This window comes from Neopelma chrysocephalum, unplaced genomic scaffold, assembly GCF_003984885.1.
Source record: "Neopelma chrysocephalum unplaced genomic scaffold, ASM398488v2 Primary Assembly neopelma1_64, whole genome shotgun sequence".
Taxonomy (NCBI): domain Eukaryota; kingdom Metazoa; phylum Chordata; class Aves; order Passeriformes; family Pipridae; genus Neopelma; species Neopelma chrysocephalum.
This window is the reverse complement of record NW_020897721.1, coordinates 173480-193228: the sequence shown is the minus strand read 5'-3', so window position 1 is coordinate 193228 and position 19749 is coordinate 173480. Positions and strand designations below refer to the sequence as shown.

The following is a 19749-nucleotide window of genomic DNA, read 5'->3' as shown; positions in this document are numbered from 1 at the left end:
CACCCGAGACTACAGCTGGACACCGCTCCTTGCCCCAGGACACTGGTTATTACCCCAGGCCGCCATTCCCTGCCCAGGGGCACCGGGTGTCTGTCCCCCCCCACCCAGAGACTACAACTCCCAGAAAATCCCGCGCACCCCCTCTCCCGCCTCTATGCAAATGACACTGGGCGGCTCCGCCAATCGGCGGGCGGGCCGGCGCCGTCACGTGGCGGGGAGCTTCCTTTCTCTGTGCGCCTCTCTTTCCTTCCCCGGCCGCCATCTTGTTCTCGCCGCGTGTTGGCCGCGGAGGCTCCGCCGCGCTCAGGTGAGGGGTCTTGCTGCTCCCGCGTCCCGGCGGCCCGCCCTTACCGTGCCCCCAGTGGCCTGGGGCGGGGGACTCGGTCCCGTCCCCGCCCGCCGCGCTGGGCCGTTCCCCGAGGAGACGCCGAGGGAACGAGGCCCTGCGGCGGGACGATGTGCGGGGGCTGCCCCGGCTCGGGGGACCGCGGCCATACAGGCTCCTGAGGGATCAGCCTTGGGCCCCTCTTGCTCCCCGTGCTCAGGGGGTGCCCGGCGAGCCGCCCTGAGCCTCTTCTCCCGCCGGTGCTGATCCCTCTCTCCGGCACAAAGCACACGCGGAGGGGGCTTCCCCGTCATTCCCAGGGTCTCTGATCACTTGCTGGGGCACAGCAGCGGAATGCGTTCCTTGTGCTGGAAGGCTGGAGGTGTTTTTTCACCCATTACGGGTTTTTTTCAGGGCTTTCAGTCTTTAAAGGTCCCACTTGACCCGTGGAAGAAGCCACTGGACTGACTTCCCAGTCATTGAATGGGATGCAGGGCTTCCAGAGGTTCCTGTGGGAAATCCGTCCAGATCTGAACTCACGGGGTTCAGAGCTCACTTATTAGTTACAAGTATCGGAGATTCATTATATGGAAATAGTATTCAACGTAGTTTAGTGATGAATCTCTCCCTGGGCTCTCTTAAAGATAAGGGTGTTTCCCAGTAGCAGTTGTGCTGGTTTGGGTTTGGTTTGAGTTCAGTTCAGTACTTCCAAAAGTAAATTGGCACACTGGGAATTTGCCTCAGACTGATGCGGAATGAAGTGTCTTGTTGATTTGCCTTATTGCGTCACAGGCACTTCAGCTAAGTGGCCTACTACAGGACCACTTCAGATCATTTAGGTTTTAAAGCTTTGTTTGTGTGTTTTTGTTGGACGCAGTGTTTTGGGTAGTGTTCTGTAAGTTTCAAAACCTCACTGCAATCTTAGGAGTGCTTTGAAAATGGACTGTGACCTTTTTTTTTCTTACTGTTTTGATTATTAACTTGGGTTTTGTATCTTGTTGTTATTTTTCAGACACATCACTATGAACCAAGAAAAACTGGCCAAGCTTCAAGCGCAGGTCCGAATAGGAGGAAAGGTAAGAAACCCACCAGAGATGCTTTTCAAAACATAGGCTATAGTTCACAGAAGGGGAAAAATGTATTTCTGAGACTTGAGAGATATGGTTTTTGTGTGATCTGTATGATGGTGCTTCTACATGAAATGCAAGTTTCTTTCAGTTCCCAGCTGCTGGATTAGCAGTTTCCAGGGTGTAAGAGTTCTGTTAATTCAGTGACTTGTTGTGACCTGTGGAAGCTCCAGCTGAGCTCACCTGTTGGGCGTTCCAGTTCTGCCTTTCCCTTCTCCCTGTTGGGGATTTTCAGTGCCCACTCCAGGCACTAACTGCACTGAGCTTTGTTTTTCTCTGAGCCAGCAGGTAGTTAATCTGACCAAAAAAAAAAGGCATGGAGTTTGTTCAGTGTGGGGGCTCATCCCCTGCCAAACTTCCACAAAAGTTTGCAAAGTAGAAATTCCAAAATTGCTGTTAAATCACTGTATTTGTGCTTCGTCCTGGAAAAAATAGAGTTCTTGGGGAAAATTTCTTACATTTTGCTTAGCAGTAAATAGTATTTTTGTAATCTGACTTGTAGGAAGGGAAAATACTGCTGCTGTTTGGTGTCTTTTGGTCCTTTACACTTAAGAAAAACCTTAAAATTGAGACTGATGGCTAAAGCTGTAGGTAAAGGGAAATAGGACTATAGAAGCGTCTCATAACTTGGAAGACGTTGCTCAGACTGTGATAGAACTTTCACAATTAGTGTTGAGAAATTTTGAGCATAGCTGACTGTTGTCTCTTGGTTCTTTCCCAGGGAACAGCTCGCAGAAAGAAGAAGGTGGTGCACAGAACAGCTACAGCTGATGACAAAAAACTTCAGAGTTCCCTCAAAAAACTGGCAGTAAATAACATTGCTGGCATTGAAGAGGTATAGTGATAAGTGTTTCCTGTTTGAAATTAAATTCACTGTATTGTTTTGGGGGTGATGTGGTGGTTTTTGCTTTTGTTTTTACAACAGGCTTCCAAGCAAAAACTTACAGATCTGTTTATTGATAGGCAAAGTTATTTGATTGATTGTTGTCTCAGTGAAATGAAATGTATGTATGTACCTGGAGAAAGAATGGAGAAGGTTCTGCTGACCACATAGTGGTTACAAGAGGTAGTAAGCTGTGTGTTGTGTGTGTGTCTTGCAATCATCACAGAACAAAACTTCTCTTTGTTCTTGACTTTTATGAACCTGATTACCTACTCAAAAGAGCAGTAAGTACATGTGTTCTGTGCAGGCACATCCAGGGCAAGAGTTGTGTGGTGCAGAATATAAAGAAAAGTTTAGAAATACCTGGAGTAAGAACTTGAGTCCATATTATTAAAATTAGGATCTTTTACTACTTTACAAAAATTGCTGGAATTGTTTGCAGTAGTTGCAGGAGATGATGTTTCTTAAAACACTGCAGAGACCCTACAGAAGCAGCTTCTGTGCTAATGTAAGTGGGAATGTGAGAGTTTCAGATGTTCTTTGAATACCCCTAATTGACAGGTATGAATGAAACATGTTTTCCATAACACTGTAGGGAGTGACACTCATCCATGGGAGGAGGAGGTGTTCCTCCATCATGAACTCAGTATTACTGTAGTGCTTGGTTAAAGAAGTGCAGTATTTAATCTGTGATTAATTAATTTAAGCAGGATTGCAAGGTGCCTGCAGAGGTCACGTAGTGCATTCTCTCTTCCAAAGGCAAATGCAGATTTCGCTGTAGCAGCCTGGTTGGCCTGTAGATTTTCAGTCCTCTCTTGCATAAACACTTCATATTTCTCTGTTTTCTTAAGCTCAGTATGTATATACTGAGCTATGTGAACCCAAGGAAGGACACAGTTCTGGGTGTGTGTTTCGGTTTCCTTTTTCACACAAAGCACAGGATCTTTACTCAGACGCAGTTATTAAGGATTTTAAATATCTTGATGTGAAGATAATGCAAAATGTTTCTGCCTTGATAGCTAGAGACAGAATTGCAGTATGTTGTGTTCAGGTGAACACGAGTTGACCTTGGTAAGCTTTGTGTAAAAGAGTTTGGGGAGGGTAGCAATGTTGAGTCAAGCATGAGTTACTCATCTGTGTGGTTTTAAAACAGGTTTTTAAGTAACAGGATGACTGTGCTTGAAGCCTTTACCATTTCCTCATGTGCAAAGGACAGGACATTGTTTAGTTTTGCAGGAAAGCAACACACCTGATTTTCCTGTTCAAAACATATTTTGAACCTCTTCTGCTGTGTGAGGATTGAGAACTTGGATGTTTTTATATTTTAAATCTCTTATTTCTCCCTGTAATTTCTACTAAAAACCTTGCTTATTAATTTTGTCACATGAGTTTAATACCACTGTTGTGTTGGATGGGTAGGACTTTCCTCCTTTGGTCAGACAAAATTATTTTCCACATAACCATAGTTTAGCCATGCCCAGAAGAAAAACCTTTTTAACTGTCCATGCTGTCTCCCATTAAGTTAAAAAACACAACATAAACCCATATAAATATGCCAGTATAAACTGACAGAAGGTGCAAAGCAGGGCACTACACTGGCCATAAATCTTAATTCTTGGTGATTCAGAAGACCAGGAAAGAGGAAGAGAGCAGGATCACTGTATGATGTCCTTAGTCTTAAAAGAGTCATCATGGAATTACTGGGATTTCCTGATAGGTGTCACAGGTACCTGTGAAAGGCAATGGCTTAAACTGGTGTGGCTGGGCTTTGCTGTTGGAGTTTTGAGTCTGTGAAGAGTCACCACAGAGCTGAAGGGCTTGTTTGGTTTGTTGGGGGGGTTTCCCTCCCCAGTCGTTCTTCACGTTGACATGTATATACCTTGCAGTCTAATAATCCATGTATATTTTTTTTGCTTTTGTTAAAAATGCACATGAGCTGCATTACAACATATACTCCTTATATATTTATTAGTATTCAGGTAAGTTCATTTTATGAAGGAACCATAGCTGTTAAATTCTGCCTTATCATATAGTATGTATGAGCCCATATTTTACCATTAACTCATATTTACTTCCAGTTTGGGTGGTATTAATTCCAGGTGCTTTTGTCGTGGTTATATTATTCTCTAGGAGGAGTGGTAGCTTTGTAATTTTCTATATTTTAATGCTTTAAATCTAGATTTTAATGATCACGCTCATTCCACAAGATGCTGCAACACTTTGGTAAATGTTATTACTATATTTAAACAGGTGAACATGATAAAAGATGATGGAACAGTTATTCACTTCAACAACCCCAAGGTTCAAGCTTCCCTGTCTGCCAACACTTTTGCAATTACTGGTCATGCAGAGGCTAAACCGATCACAGAAATGCTTCCGGGCATCTTAAGCCAGCTTGGTGCTGACAGCTTAACAAGTCTCAGGAAGTTAGCTGAACAATTCCCAAGACAAGGTAGGTCTTCTTGGGGTCTTTCATAGCTGATTTAAAGAACATATGAAGTACTTAAAAGTTTTAACCCACATTTAACAGCAGTATGTGACTTAAATAAAAGTGCACACACCCTTGATTACTTTTTATTTGCCACTGTTGAGGAAGTGTAGGGTGGGGGAAAAATTTTTCTTGTTGACTCAAGATTATATAGGTATGCCCTGATTTAAAAAAATTAAAATAGGTAAGTCTGGCATGCTGTTATTGCAGGTGTACAACTATGTATGGGAGAATACTTTGGAAAGCAAGTTCACGTTTTTACTTGGAAAAACTCAACTGGTTCTTTTTGTCAGGGGATCAACTCTGTTTTCTTTGTTCATACAAAACATATTTCTGTTGTGATTATAGAGTAAGGAGTGTGTTCTTCTAGTCCACAATTCCCTTTGGAATTCAACCAAGACTTAAGAAATCTAATTAAAAATGAGAGCTTTGATTGAAAATTTAAAAAATCAAATCACAGTTTTGACTGTGGTTCTTGATTTTTCTATTTATTTTAAAACCTTGGGAGCATGAGGGTGTGTGTACATGTGCTATAATTATTACTGTAATTTTACAGTTCAGAAATGAAGATTAGGGACAATTCCAGTTAAGATTCTTCTGGCCATTAAGATGACTGTAGTTGGACACGTTGCAGTTGTCTGTATTTGGAACTGGAATATACATCACCTGTTCTAATGTTTTCAGCAAATAGTTATTCTTTCTAAATGAGTTTCAACTTCTTCCACATTTCATGTTCAAAGCTTAAGTGAAAGTAAAGGCTTTCTTTTTCTTTATTAATAAGTAGAATACCTTTTAAAATTCAGAGGGGTGGATAATCATAAACATATTTCATTTGATGCAACCTCAGTACCAATGGATGCTGTGCTTCCTTTGGATAGTACAGTGAGGAAAAAGTACTTTGTTTTTGTAGTTCTTTCATTTCTCTAGGTTACTTGGAGCACAATCTGTGACTGACAGAGTAGGTTTAATGCAGGGCAGCTGATATGGAAATACTTTTCCCTACAGTTGTGGCCCCTTGGTAATTGAATCATATGATATGCTGGTCACTGATTGGTACCACATTGTTGTTGCATTGAAACACATGACACCAGTTAGATTTAGTCACACTGGGGGTTTTCTATATCATTTGATCTTTTGCAAGCTCTGCATGAATTACCCCATAGCATTTGAAAATGGCCCTGCTAATACTTTGGTGTAATAATGTCCACACATAGGCCTTTTGGTCATGCTGTTAACTGTCAATACCTGGTCATTTGTGTGCTTTTCACTGTTGGGGAAATGCTTGCTTTTTTCGCCTGTATGGTTTTTATTGTGTCATGTGAGTGTCCCTAATTCTGTATCATGAGAACTCAGCACCAAGTTTCTTTTTACAGTGTTGGATAGTAAAGCACCAAAATCTGAAGATATTGATGAAGAAGATGATGATGTCCCAGGTAGGCACATACACACTTTTATGTCCATTTAATGTATAAATATTTTGATTCATACACTGAAATATTTAGCTCTTGGTGTGATTATACTCCTCACTTGCTAAGGGAGGCTTCATATTTAGGGCAGCATTAAAACATGGCTTTGAAGTCCAGCTTTTGAAAAAGGGTTTACTTTGTGCAAACATCTTAATAATTAAGTGAAACTAGGTTAAAATACCTTCAGTAAGATTGAGCAGGTATCTGAATATCCAAACAGGGGTTTAGGGCTGCAAAATGACACAATTGGTGTAGTTATCAGGTTGTTTTCAAATCAGAGACTGGAGTGGGGATTTTTATTTCTGTAGTAGAAGAAAAAAAGCTTATGTATCTGAAAGTAAAAAAAAATATGGTAAGTTCTTAACATGACAATGAATAACTGTCTTATTAATCACCACATTCTGCTGTATCCGTCAGTATGGTGTGTTAGCTAAAACAACACACTTGTGGATCAGAGATTCAAATCCTCATGCTTTGGCACTGCTTTATTTCTTTGTGACCTTGCATAAAATTCAATTCTCTAAAACTTTAGGCATTCTTTAAAGGATGCAGATGCTCAAAACCCAACTACAGCTAATAGAGCACCTCTGAAAATCAGATCTTAATCACTTAATATTAGAATTTTCACTGTCTGAGTGTTCCTGTGTTTCTGGTTCTTTGTGTATGTCCAAACAAACCATATTTTCTAAAGCCTTTTGAAATCTGCCCATAAGAAAATAATTTCCCTGAATGTAGTTAAGTACTACTTAACCTCTCCTATAATATATGCATATTCATTAAAGGTCATCTTATTGGGCATTACTGTATTAAATATCTTCATCTTTTTCAGATCTCGTAGAAAATTTTGATGAAGCATCAAAGAATGAAGCTAACTAAAACATTAATAGTTCTGGAAGCTGGCATGGACTAGATTTAAGAAATCAGCTATGTGGTTCCAAAGTTTAAAGAAACAGAGAACATCATCTGTTAATAGTTCAGTAATATAAATATTTTGTATTTTTATGATGCTGTTTGTTCAGCATTTTCTGTCAGTTGATTTTGCATTTTGCACTTACTCCCAGGATCTACTCTTTTGGTCAAAAAAGAAATGTCAGTGCATTTTGAGGGGTGTGTGTATGTGTGTGGGTGTACGTATAGTGGAGAACAAATTGGAGAACGCTTATTTAACCATTTCCCCTTTTCCTTTGGAAGTAGAAATAAAACGAATCTTCAGCATTGCTACTTTTGAGTACCACCAGATAGCGCACAGAAGGTAGTTAAGGTGAACATTTTGTCCACATTTTGTGACCTGAAGGCATTACACCATTAACACTTGGGGTTAATTTGCTGTTAACTATTGTACTTGCAGATGTTTCTCAGTGTACACATTTGTTATCAACCCTGCGTTGATCCCAAATGATACCGAAGATGAGCTGTTTCAGCAGCTTGTTTGGTACAGTAACTTTTTTAAAACCTGGTCTCAGACAAGTGTGCTTTTCTTAACCTTCTTCAACTTTTTTTTTTTTTTTTTTTGGTCTCTAACCTTTTGATACAAGCTGATATTTGACTCTTTCCGTGTAGGCTTAGCAGTGTGTTTTCCTGTTGGTTACTGGAGTATTTCCCAGTCAAAGGAAAACCAAACATTTTGGTTCTCTACTCTTGGGTCACTTCCTAAGCTTGGAGGTCTGGTTGGTAACAGTCCAGTGCACCAGTTTTACACAGTAACAGGTTTTTGCTTGAATAACTTCAAGCTGTTCTCTTGGCATGATTGCATTTACTAGCAGCTCATGATCCACTGTCATTCTTACGGCACTAGGAATTAAATGCACTGTGTGAGCAATGCCCAGAGTGGGAGGAAAGAGTTGTTGACACTTTGCCTTGCTTCCTACTGGGCAGTTTGTGCAGTGATTAGCTCTAAAGGGATTTTTTTTTTTTGCCTGTAACTTACCTTGGCCTATAACCTACCTCTAGGTTTGGTGTCATCTATGTAGTAGCTTCTTACAAAACACAAACGCTCCTCAGGCATGAGGAGGACATTGGGAAGTACTGTTGGTACAGTGCAGTATTTATGACCTTTCTTTAAAATGCTTAATGTGAACCTGTTTTTTCAGAGGCTCTTTCAAGGTTCTTGATGTAATGTGCATTACAGTATAGTTAGACATCATTGTAACCTCTGTCAAGGGCAGCTGTGGCTTAAGAAAGCCGTTCCGTTTTTGTTTTTTTCTACATCTGTCACTTAACTATGGCTTAATTGGAACATATCAGCTTTTGATGTAGGCTCATATGCTAGAGAACTGTAATAGTCCAAGCAAACAGTCCATGAGTTCTGGAGACTTCATGAAACCACAGAAGTAGAACTGCAGTGGTTTGTCCTCTGAACTCCTCGGTTCGTTTTACAGGCTCCGTTCTGTTTTTCCTGTTATATTTTATATACTACATGGATCTTACTACAAAATAAAAGCACAAAAGAGGAAATGCTTCCTCCTGTGTGTTGTCTGCTCCTCCCACCAAGGGCAGGTGGATGCAGCAGCTGTTTGGAACAGCACTGCATTCCCGATGGCAGTGACTGAGGAAGACACATGCAGGACTGGGGAGGATTCCGGTAGGGCTTTAGGATTTCACACTCCCTATACTCACTCCTGTTTTCCCTATGGTGATGAATGAAACTTTGGTTTGTTGTATGGCTGATCAGCTGCAGATGATTTGTGTCTATAAGGAGGAGATGTCTTCATTGGTGTGTGCCCAGTAACATGGAATTACCTTCTGCTGCCTCTGGGAGCCCAAGGAGCAAAGGAAGGACACGAAGCAACAGGTATTTGCAGTGTTCTTCCATTTGCTTGAGAGGCGTGAGCAAAGACCCTTTCAAAGTAGCAACTGTACTGAGATGATGTATGGGACATCCCCTTCCTAAATACTAATCAGATACTGAAAATTCCTGCTCATTGGTTTCTGATGTAGGAAGTATGTCAAAAGTAATTTTGAGAGAGATTAAAAGTAAGCCTTGGAAACAATGATTCCATAAGTTTATATAGCTGAACTTTCTAATTCCTCCAGAATACTCACTTAGTTTTTGCTCTTGGTCATGACAATTTATGTGTTAAACCCTCAGTTTTTCCTATGTTGACAACCAGTAAACTAACTATGCTAGCTTATGTAGTTCTATTCAGTTTTTTCACTGTATCTGGAAACAGTCAACCACTTACGATTTGCTGCTGGAAATACTAGAGCTTATCAATCATTAAACTGATTTTAATTAAAAGTAGCCCATCAAGGCTGTTGTGGGAAAAACTCTTTTCTTTGTATTTATTCATGGTATAACACAAACAGTGCTTGTACATGCTGATGGAAATGCAGGGTTATTAAAAATAGTTTCAGGGGGTGTTGGTAAATAAAAACTCCCCACACAAAAGTGAACATGAAAATGTTCTTTGCTTGACTTGAAACTGAAGTATGTTGATAACTTGCTCATATTTGTCAGCTTCCCAGGGGAACAAGGAGTTGCTATGCACTCCCTTCTGCCAGGATCTTCACAAGTAGTGTTTTGGATTTGGTGTGTACAAGATGAGCTCCAGAGGTCTTAGAGCTGATTTAATTACTGAGCAGTATGTTGATTGACCAGTGTCAGGAAGGAACTGAGGAAGCTATAGCAGCACAGTAAAGCTGTACTGTATGTAAGAGATGAACTCAAGCCTCTCCTCAGGAATGTCCAGGAAGGATCCTCCTAATGTGCCCTGGAATCAGACTGTGCTGCTCCAGACAGTAGGGATGTACAGAGGGGCTGAACAAACTGCTCCTTAGGTGAAGGTGAGTGAGTGAATTCTTCCTCTGGCACTTCAGTTTGTTTTTATTACTTGAAGACAATACTAGTTTCTTCAACAAAGTGAACAGACTTTATTCTGGAGATGAAGATTTCACTAATTCAATGATCCATGTTTTGTACTTGAGCAAATGAAGTGATGCAGAACAGAAGGACATCACAACAAGCAGCCACAGCAGCTTTGCAGGAGTGATAGCAGAAGTGCAGAGAATGGTTATTCACCTTCAACTGTTTGCTTTCCCATCAAGTAATGTTTTTTTATTTATTCCCCCACTTTCAAAGACCGGTTTGCAGACACTGGAGAACTTCATGGATTTATTCAGAAACATGAGGGCTACAGTGTCAATCAAGAATTCAGGTAGCCAAGTGGAGCAAGCAAAGAGACTAATTCTAAAATCAATTGTCTTGGTATGTTTGGGTGGAAGCTTGGGTTGATTCCTAGAGCAGGGTTATTGGGAATTTAGCTTTCATTCATATCTCTGTGTTGGGCAAGAAGTAACACTTGTACATCTTCCAGTGCCTTGATTTGCCTTTATTCCAGCACTGCTCTGCCTCCTCTGTGTACTTTGTAAATAATTGAACACAAAACTGGATGTTTCTTAAGAGAGCTACCTCTCTGTGCAATTGGTATAAAAAAGCTACTTCTACATTATAAACACATGGTATTCAGTGGGCTGTCAGTACTATTGAACACCCTCTCACTACACAACGGACCCACAGCTTGCTCAGATGCTGTTTTTTCTTGACAAATGGTGTCTGACAGATCCTCAAATATTAGGCAGCGTTTCTTTGAACTTTGCATTACAGGTAGATTTTTGTAGCTAAGCTAAATTAGTTGCCTTCTTGAAGTAAAAGGAGATTTTCTGCTCATTTGAGTTCTTGAAGCTGTTTTGATATTTTTGATTAAGTATTAATGCTGAGGCAAACATTGAAACAAAAAATCCTGTTCCAGGGCCTTTTGACCTTTCAGTGCATGTATCCCAGCTGAATAAAAGGAGTTATGCAACCTCTTGCCCTCTTTTGCACCATCCTTGTGGCAGCTATAGTAACTGCTTATGTCAAAAGGTAATATTAGAAAGTATTTAATATATTTTTAGATTATATTTAATGCAACTTAGCTGACAAAGAAGAGCCAGTGCTGAGACCAGCTCTCCACAGATATTGGGAAATGTGGCACAAGCTCCATTTTGAGAACAGCAGATTTAATTTTGAGGCCATGTGTGAAGCTGGGAATTTCCGAGTGATGCAAATTATAACCAGATACAGGTAAGTGAAGACTTAAAACCTCAGCTGATTGTCATCAAGTTACCAGGCCTATGCACACCAAGAGTGAAGTTCCCTGAAAAGCTTTCACTAATCTCTGGCTTCTCTGCTGCCAATGGGGCAGTCTTCCCCTTCCTTTGCTTTCTCAAGCTGCTGCCTGAGGTCAGCTGGACCAGCTTGCTGTGAAGCTGTAGCTTTGGAGCCCCTCTTGTGTCCTTTGCTCACCCCCTGCCAGGCAGTGTTCAGTCTGTGTGAGATGAAGGGTGAGGGGCAGCGATTGCAGACTCTGTTTGGGCAGTGGGGATGGGCAGAAGCAACCAGCCTCCAGCCTGCACTGAACTGGCCTCTCAGCCCTGCTGCTGCCTCTGCTGCTGAGGCTTGGCTTGGCAAGACTGAGGGCAAACCTGTGCTGCTGCTGCCAGGATCCTACTGAGTTTGGGGAAAGGGAAGGATTTGCTGTATTGGTGCCCTGGGTGACCTATGTGGTCAGATACTGGGACTTGCAGCGTGTTTCTAAACTTGACATTGTGAAACAGGGGCTCAGACCAGTTCACTGTGCCTTGTGAGACACAGGCACTGCCTGCACCACGGGCTGATAAACTCCAGCATGACCCCAGTGTGCCCTATCATCCTCTGCTCCAGCCATCCCTCTGCTCCACAGCCTTCCTGTGAGCCCATTTTGCATGTCTCTGTTTAGATGAACACTGATTTATTGCAGCAAGCTGTTGAAGTTTTGATTCATCCTGCAGGTTTTCTTGTTCACTGAAAATCGCTTTTTAAGTTATTTGCTGAGATCTTTAATAAGGAATTTCCACTTTTGTGACAAGATATGGTTTCAAATGGGTTCTGGCACATGGTGTTGAATTGAAAATAGCTGTAACTTGCTTACAGCATTGTTAGAATCTCCAGGGATAATGATGCAACTAAAGCTTCTGCTCTGTTCATTTTGAAACTCTTGCTCTTGCTGGAGACTCTGCTCTGCTCTGTGTGATGGACAGTTGTAATTAGTGACACTTTTGCATGTTTGCTGTTTCTGAAAGAAAGCAAATAGGGCCTAAAATAATTTTTACTTTGAATAAGGATTTCTTCCCCTGTATGTCTTAAGTTTCCTGCAGCCTGCTTCCTCAGCTCCACTGAAAGACACCAGGTTTTCTCATGATCTCCTGCTGGATATTTGGCTAATTTGCTGAGACTTCTATTTTGACACGAAAGTGATGTTGGTCTTCTGAAAAACAGGGAATGTGTTACATTTTCTAGTCTTTTTGTATCACCTTTCTCTCAGCCACTTGATTTCTGTGTTGCTGTAAATTATTAACTTTTGAACACAGAGATATTATTGCCTCTAACTCTTCTCCTGCCCTTTGAATTGCAGGGTTGCTTTTATTGGCAGCATGCACTGAGAAATCATGTTGGCCACTTACAGCCCTGAAATTGTAATAGTTTATCCCATTACATGGTGATTTTTTCCAGCTCAGTTCTCCTGAGAACCTTGAAATGGGTTTTCCATAAAAATATTCCAGCCACTCTTTTTCTTTTAAAGGCTATAGTCAAATTTGAAGGGATAATCTGGCTATTGTTTCTTGTGGTATACATGTTCTACCCTGATGATTTTGTAAATTATAGAGGATTTCTATAGTGTAGTCTGGGTTGCTGAGAACCAGGGGAACGAGCTTGCTTGTTCTTTGGCTGCAAGCAGACATACGTCATTAGCATCTTAACTGATGGAAACTTTGCCGCGAAAAATGCACACGCTCTTAATGCTTTTAATCTGCACAAGCACTCCATGAGTTTGCAATAAGCTGTAATAAAAGGTTTAGGTGTCTTATACCTACATTTCCTCAATGGCTCACAGTATCATCCTCAGGAATGTATTCCAAGTGCACTCTGCTTTGTGACTGGTTGTTTTGTCATCTTCCTTTCTCCATAGCTGTTGTGAGTATTGTCTGAGAACCAGAACTGTTGAATTTGAACTGACAGCACAGTATGCTGCTACTTTCAAACTGCTTGGGCCTTCATGTTCATTATGATTCAGGATGGCAAGTATTTGACAGGAAAGAACAAATGAACTAGAACAAGAATTCACTTGCTTTGAATAAATACGGTGAGCAATTCTTTTTATTAGTTCCTCTGCTGAGACGTTAATCTGTGTTAAAATGTGTATGAGATGTGCCTTGGTTCAATTCTCACCCTTTTATGTTAAGACTTAGATAAACCAAGATAGAAGAGAGGTGATTAAGTACTTGTCCTCAACCACTCTTGCCCTCATAAGCAGTCCCATGAAAAATTGCTGTGGGAGGAATTACATGCATTGTCTGCTTGCACAATAAAAACAAGCTTTAACAGTTGTTCTTACCATAGTTAAGTAATCCTGTTAAAGCAGAAACATTTGCAAGTTTTATACTCAAGATGTCTTACTGGTTTGGTAAAAGCAAAATAAAGGGCAGATTTCAAAGATGCCAAAGAGCATTTTTGTTTCTCTCCCTCCCCTCCAAGAAAGCAGCTTCCTGATGTACATACTGTTATTTATTCTGCCCTATTTAATTCTGCATCATAGTCAAAATTGTTTGCAAGGGTTCTGGCTGGCTGAAATGAGGTACCAGGCTTTTTTAGCAAACTCAGAGCACTCAGCTGATTGAGGGACAAACCTGAACAACATACAGACAGGTCTCATTGAGATGTTGAGGAAAGAGCTGGTCAGGCCTTCCCAAGTGTCTGACTCACAGCACTCCACAAAATCTCAATCATGTGATTTAGCAAGTCGTAAATAAGCCTGGGGTGGGGGTTTTTTATAGGCTTAGTTACACCTGGTGAAGCAATGTCCTTTTGCTCGAGCGGGGAGTTGCCACACTGCTGCAAAGGCAAAACATGGCCAGGAGAACAGAAAGAGTCAAGCAGAGCCATGGAGTTCCTGGGACAAGCAGGAGCAGTGTGTGTACTTGTGACCCCATTCTCTCCATGTGCACACTTCCTGGGATGTGGTGGTGGGGTTTGTCTGTGACGGTAAGACTGAACCATTCCCTGTTTGCCATCACTGCGGACTCAATAAATGACACAATAGAGGTGAGCTTGTGTTTTGTGGAATTTTTTGTTGGTTGGTTGGTATGTTGGGTGGTTGGGTTTTTTCCCTTCTCATATATGTTAGTGAAAGAGAAATTAACTGCTGGGGCAGCAGGCACACCTGCCTGGAATAGCGAGTGACTATTCAGCCAGCTCTTTACATAACACCAGTGATGTTACTGCTTCTTTCAATCAGTTTTTCTGACTCAATACAGAACCATAGTGGTTTGGAAGGAACTTTAAAGATTGTGGAGTTCCAACCTCCTGCCATATTCCAATGTCTGCGGGATTCCAGGCTCATCCAGTCCATCTTCAACACCTGGCAAATGGGAATTTTAGGTATGTTTCCATGAATAAGGAGGCCAGCACAGGCTGGTATGTGAAGCATTTGCTAAGCCGGTGCAGCTGCAACTGATTGGATATTTTCTACCATTAGGGGAAATGAGTGTAGCCAATGCCATTCCAGCCATTGCTGGGCTAATACTTGGATCTCAGGGATTGCCTGTTAAACACTGAAGGTAACGGGAGAACACAGTTGCTATTAGTGTTGCATCAATGTATAGGGTCGCGGGCCTTGCTCGATACTTGTTACATTATTTTCTGTAAAAAAAACAGAATGAAAGACAGCCCTTTCCCTTAAACCTCCACAGGGATTGTGTATGAATGAAACTGGTTTTCAGTAATTATGAATGGCAGTAAAGTCCACTTAGAGGGGTCAGAGATTCTTCCTTACAGAAATAACTGTAGTGTCCCAGCAGGAGGACATGGATAACAGAATCCATGCCACTCATATTCCCTTTGAAGCAGACATAAAACTGTTTAATAATCACCATTTTGTGAAAGTTGCATTGAGATGTTTGTCATCCTGGCAAAGGGAACCATCCTTCTTTACTGGTCAGCTTTCATTTTTGCGGCCTTTTACACTAAATGGCATTTTTACCAAGCTGAAATATTTTCTCAATCAAAGTCTTTAGTAGTAGGGAGTGCTTTGAACTCAGCTTAGAAAGCTCATTCTTTCTAGTATTTGAAGCCTTTGCCTATTGCATATATTACAGGCTTAATGAACTCTCCTTTGTCCCACATGTACATTATCTTGAAATTCAGTCTGTCTTCCCCAACCCCAAATTCATTAATCATCTGCGCAATGCCACAGTCACGGAGCCACGAGCCTGCCACAATTCTGCCAGATTTTCATATTTCTTGCTTGTAGCCTTGTCCTTCTTATTCAAGCCCTCTCCCTGAGGTATCCATTTCCATGTTGCCATTCTAGACAAAGTTCTGGCTCAGTTTTAGCTTGGCTCCCTCATTCGGCCAAGAGACAGGATTTCAATTATTATTAAGATGCTCAGCTTTTTGCAAACTAAAGAGGGAGATGTTTGCTCACCAGGTGGTTTTTTTTCCAGTGTGAAGCACTCATTTACCTCGGAGCAAAAGGAAAATCACACCAACTAAACAGAACTTTTCTTTCTGGCTGTCCAATAAAAGGACCACCTCGTTACTGAAGGGAGAATGAGGGAGAGGGGTTTGGTTTCAAGATGTTTGACTTCTTTCTGCAGTTGGGTACTGTTCTTACCCTTTGGTGCTTGGTTCAGGCAGGAGTTTTCCATCCAGTCTGCTTTCCACTTTTTTCTTATTTTGCCGTGCTACAGTTTATATAAAACTATTATATAATTTATACAAAGTCATTTATTTTAGAAGACTGTCCTATAAACAGAATAAGGGATTTGGTATCAGGTATTATGAATGGGTAAACCAGTTCCATCATTTTCCAAGTTTCTTGAAACATAAATCCCTCTGCAGAGAATTTTTTCTAGTGTCATATGTGATTCTTGAGAACCAGTGAAGGTGACTTATTTCTGAAGGAAAAAAAAATTTTTCTAAGCTTTTTCCTGTTTCACAGTTTCCTGTGTTGTAGCAGCCTGGAGGGAAGGTGCCAGTGCTGGAGCCAGGCCCTGTGTGTGCCTGCAATGACCACAGGCACTTAAGGCTCCTGTTCTATAACACTTCAAAATTATACCAATTTCAGAACACAGAAATTGTCATGTGAACATGATCTTCAAAGAGTAAATTAAATGGGTTATAACTGTCTTCCCTAGTGAATATATGGTGTGGAGTATTTCATGTCAGCTCAGCTGACTGCCTCATTTTTCACTATGGGTTTTCCATTTTCAGTTAAGCTGTTGCTATTTAAAAAGATGACTTCCATGTCATTTGCAAAGCATGTAGAAGCTGGAGGCAATTCAGCATTTTGACACTCTTAATTAACTGATGGCCTGTCATGAAAGTAGGGTGTAATTAAATGATATAGTAATTTTGGCCGTGCTGCTTTTCAAACTATTTTTATATCTCAGCAGAATAATTCAGGTGGTGACATCATGTCAGTATATGTCCTTCTCCTTCCTCAATGCCTACTCAAGAATTGTTGCTCATGGTTCAAAATAGCTGTAAGATAATAAATTCCAGCCAATTCCTGGTGAAAGAGGAAATAGTAATTTAAAAAATTTCCTGTCCCAGACTGTGGCCTGTCATCCTGTTGGGGTCTGTGAAGATGAGGTGCAATATGTGACAACCTACACATCCTGTAGGAGCGAATCACACATTCAGAGATCTGCAGAGTTTCCAGGACAGTCCAGATGGGTTCATGAGAAATGACGGGAGAAAATAAAGGTAATATTGATGGCTACAGAGCCTGAGCCTTGGGATACTGCTAATGATTTGAGTAAGATTGGATTTGGATTTGGATTTGGCCCAAAATACTTTTGGCTAATGAAGATTATACTGTCTTCAGCTAGAGGGGCGGGTGTTGAAATGGGAGTGCTTTCACTGGGTAAGCAAACATAGTTTTATGGAGGTATTCCAGAAGAGACATGTCCCTAACGCAGCCTGACAGTGTAACTGTTCAGAAATTAGTGGGATTTGCCAGGAACCAGTAATACCCACTACATTTTGAGCCAGGTTCTTTTGATGTCCATTTTCTGATGTGCTGCCCTGGGGAAATCTGCCATCTATTCATCTCTTCAATCCTTTAATAACATCCCTTGTGCCAGGAACATCAGAATGCTGAATGCCATGACTGAGATGTTACTATGAATATGCTGAAGATCTTTGCTTGGTGTGCGATGAAACGATCTTTGGGGAATAAGTGAAACAAAAGAGTGTGTAGGATATCCTTTAATTCAATGAAGAATGTGGGTGGAGAAGTAATTGAAATGAACAAGATGCTTTGGATTTTCCTTAATGCCTTGAATACTTCAGGGTGTGCTTAAACCTCTCTGTGTGTGTGTGAACCGTTTGCTGCTCAAAGAACTAATGAAAGCAGGAGCCCATGTTTTTTAACCTGCTCCCATCACACCTTTTCCCTGAGGTGCGGGCACTGTATTCCTTGTGGCAGTTCTGAGAGAGGAGAAATAACCCTACAAAGGATTTTAGACTTGTGTATGTCTGAGTGACAGCCACCTGCTGCTGAAAGCTACTGGAGTGGCTCCTTCCCTCTCCTTGCCCTCAGCAGTGACAGTCCTTTGTGACCTTCTACAGCAGTCACCAGTTGCCTCTTTCAAGTGTGGTTAAATCTGAGCAACATATTCCTGAATTATTTAAGGGGAAAGGAAGATGTGCCTGTAGTCTGCAGCACAGGTGTGTGAGCCTCTCTCCTTCCAAAGGCAGCTTGAAATATTTTGTGCACAAAGGATGGTGTTTTTGATGCCCATTGCACCCACTGTCACTAAGGAGTAGGGAGGAAAAGACCAGGATGCCAGCAGCAGATAAGCCAAGCCATAAGGCAACAGTGTTGCCTGCAAGTGATGCCTGCCAGATTCCTTCAAGAATAAAATCCCTTTTGTTGGAGTTGGACTCAATCACGCCTTGAATGATTTAATTACAAAAAAACATTAACCAGAGCTTGAGAGTCAGGTATGTCTATGGATAGTAGCTATTCATTTATCTCCAGCACAACAAAGACAGGAAATGCTTAAGATAACAATGAGCCAACTACATCTATCACTTCCTTTCAAGGAAGTTTCAGTTCCTTTCAAAAGAAAACCCTTTGAATCTAGAAAGACCTAAAGAATACACTCATACATGTTAGATCAAACCCTTCTCATAAGCATTGAAAGAAAAAAAGATACTATAGATGAAGGTCTATACTTTTGTTGTCTTACATCCTCAAAAAAAAGCCTCTCAAACAACAAAACCAACCGGACTGGAAGTATGTAACTGCATTATCATAGACATGTTGTCAACTCTACACTTGGACTGAAAACTTTTTCTGAAACATATTTCCTACTTCAACCAGAAGCTATGAGCTTCATGCAGATTGTGTGCCCTCACTGCTCCAGCTGTCCCTCATCCTCTGCCTTCCCCTGCTCCAGCTCTCATGATGCAGAGAAACTTGTGATTAAAGAGAAATGGAAAATGTCACAATCTTTGCAGAACAAAGAAGGATCAGAAGGAATGTAGTGGAAATAAACAGAATCAAGGGTTATATAGAGGAAGATTGTTCTTATATGAGAAAAAAGGGCATTAAGTTAAATTCTGCAGTAGAGCATTTACATCTGATGAAAGAATATATTTTTGAAGTACCTCAATTAGTTCATGGAACTCACTGTTACAAGATGTCACAGATTAAAACAGGATTTAAAAAGGATTACATGTTCTTCTCTATAAACTGTGTGTCCGTTTATATTAGTTAAGTACAACAACGAGCTGATTTATTTTATTTGAATACTGAATCTGTAAAAAAATCTGACAGCTTTTTTGGTCATGGAATATAGTTATGTTGGAAGAAACAAAAGACTTCATCAAAAGATATCACTTCAACACTCATAATAATGGGTTATTTAATAATACCTACATTGATATGATTTTTCAGCAGTAGATTTATTTTGCACTGTATATAATTAAGACTGAGTCAAGTTTGAATTGTAGTGTTTTGATTTCTCTGAAATTGTTTTTTTCTTAGAATTTTCCTTGCATCTGAAGTGTTGACATTTGAGGGAGTGGATTTCTGTTCACAAAAACAGTCATTGAAAAATCCTCCACAAAACATCCTCTGTGCTACTGTTTGCTGGTGGAATTCCTTTCTGCTGTGTCTGATGCAGTTTGTCCCCAGCCAACATATTGACTAAGTCTTGCCTCTAGGAGTGAGTGCACCAAGCACTGAGGACGTTCACTGAAGCCCACACGAATGGCTGAGTCTGTTATTCATAAGCTCTCTTGTAGGCTCATAGTTGGTCTGGTTTTGGAGAATCTCTGTTTAAAAATCACCCATTCTTCACCATTGTGTTTCCTATGGGCCATGAAGCGTGAATATGTTGGTGGGATGTATGGAAAAGTGCATATGGCTTTT

The 19749-nt window shown here is 40.9% G+C and overlaps 1 protein-coding gene and 1 long non-coding RNA gene across 2 annotated transcripts; both read left to right on the top strand.

Annotated features, from left to right (window-relative positions):
* Nucleotides 1-197: 197 nt before the first annotated feature.
* Nucleotides 198-9556, top strand: BTF3L4 (basic transcription factor 3 like 4). Its single transcript, XM_027683036.1, has 6 exons — nucleotides 198-307; nucleotides 1338-1401; nucleotides 2174-2287; nucleotides 4586-4787; nucleotides 6197-6256; nucleotides 7119-9556. Exons 2-6 carry the CDS (start codon nucleotides 1348-1350, stop codon nucleotides 7163-7165), a joined length of 477 nt encoding a protein of 158 aa, XP_027538837.1. The 5' UTR covers nucleotides 198-307; nucleotides 1338-1347; the 3' UTR covers nucleotides 7166-9556.
* Nucleotides 9557-11358: 1802 nt separating this feature from the next.
* On the top strand, nucleotides 11359-19229 carry LOC113967459. Its single transcript, XR_003534174.1, has 3 exons — nucleotides 11359-13449; nucleotides 14141-14348; nucleotides 16760-19229. It is a non-coding gene; the product is annotated as an uncharacterized LOC113967459 (long non-coding RNA).
* The last annotated feature ends 520 nt before the right edge of the window (nucleotides 19230-19749 follow it).

Coding starts and splice junctions, on each gene's coding strand:
- BTF3L4 (XM_027683036.1), top strand. CDS start 1,348: ATGAACCAAGAAAAACTGGCCAAGCTTCAAGCGCAGGTCCGAATAGGA. Junction 4,788..6,196: donor TGAACAATTCCCAAGACAAG/GTAGGTCTTCTT, acceptor TTCTTTTTACAG/TGTTGGATAGTAAAGCACCA. Junction 6,257..7,118: donor AGAAGATGATGATGTCCCAG/GTAGGCACATAC, acceptor CATCTTTTTCAG/ATCTCGTAGAAAATTTTGAT.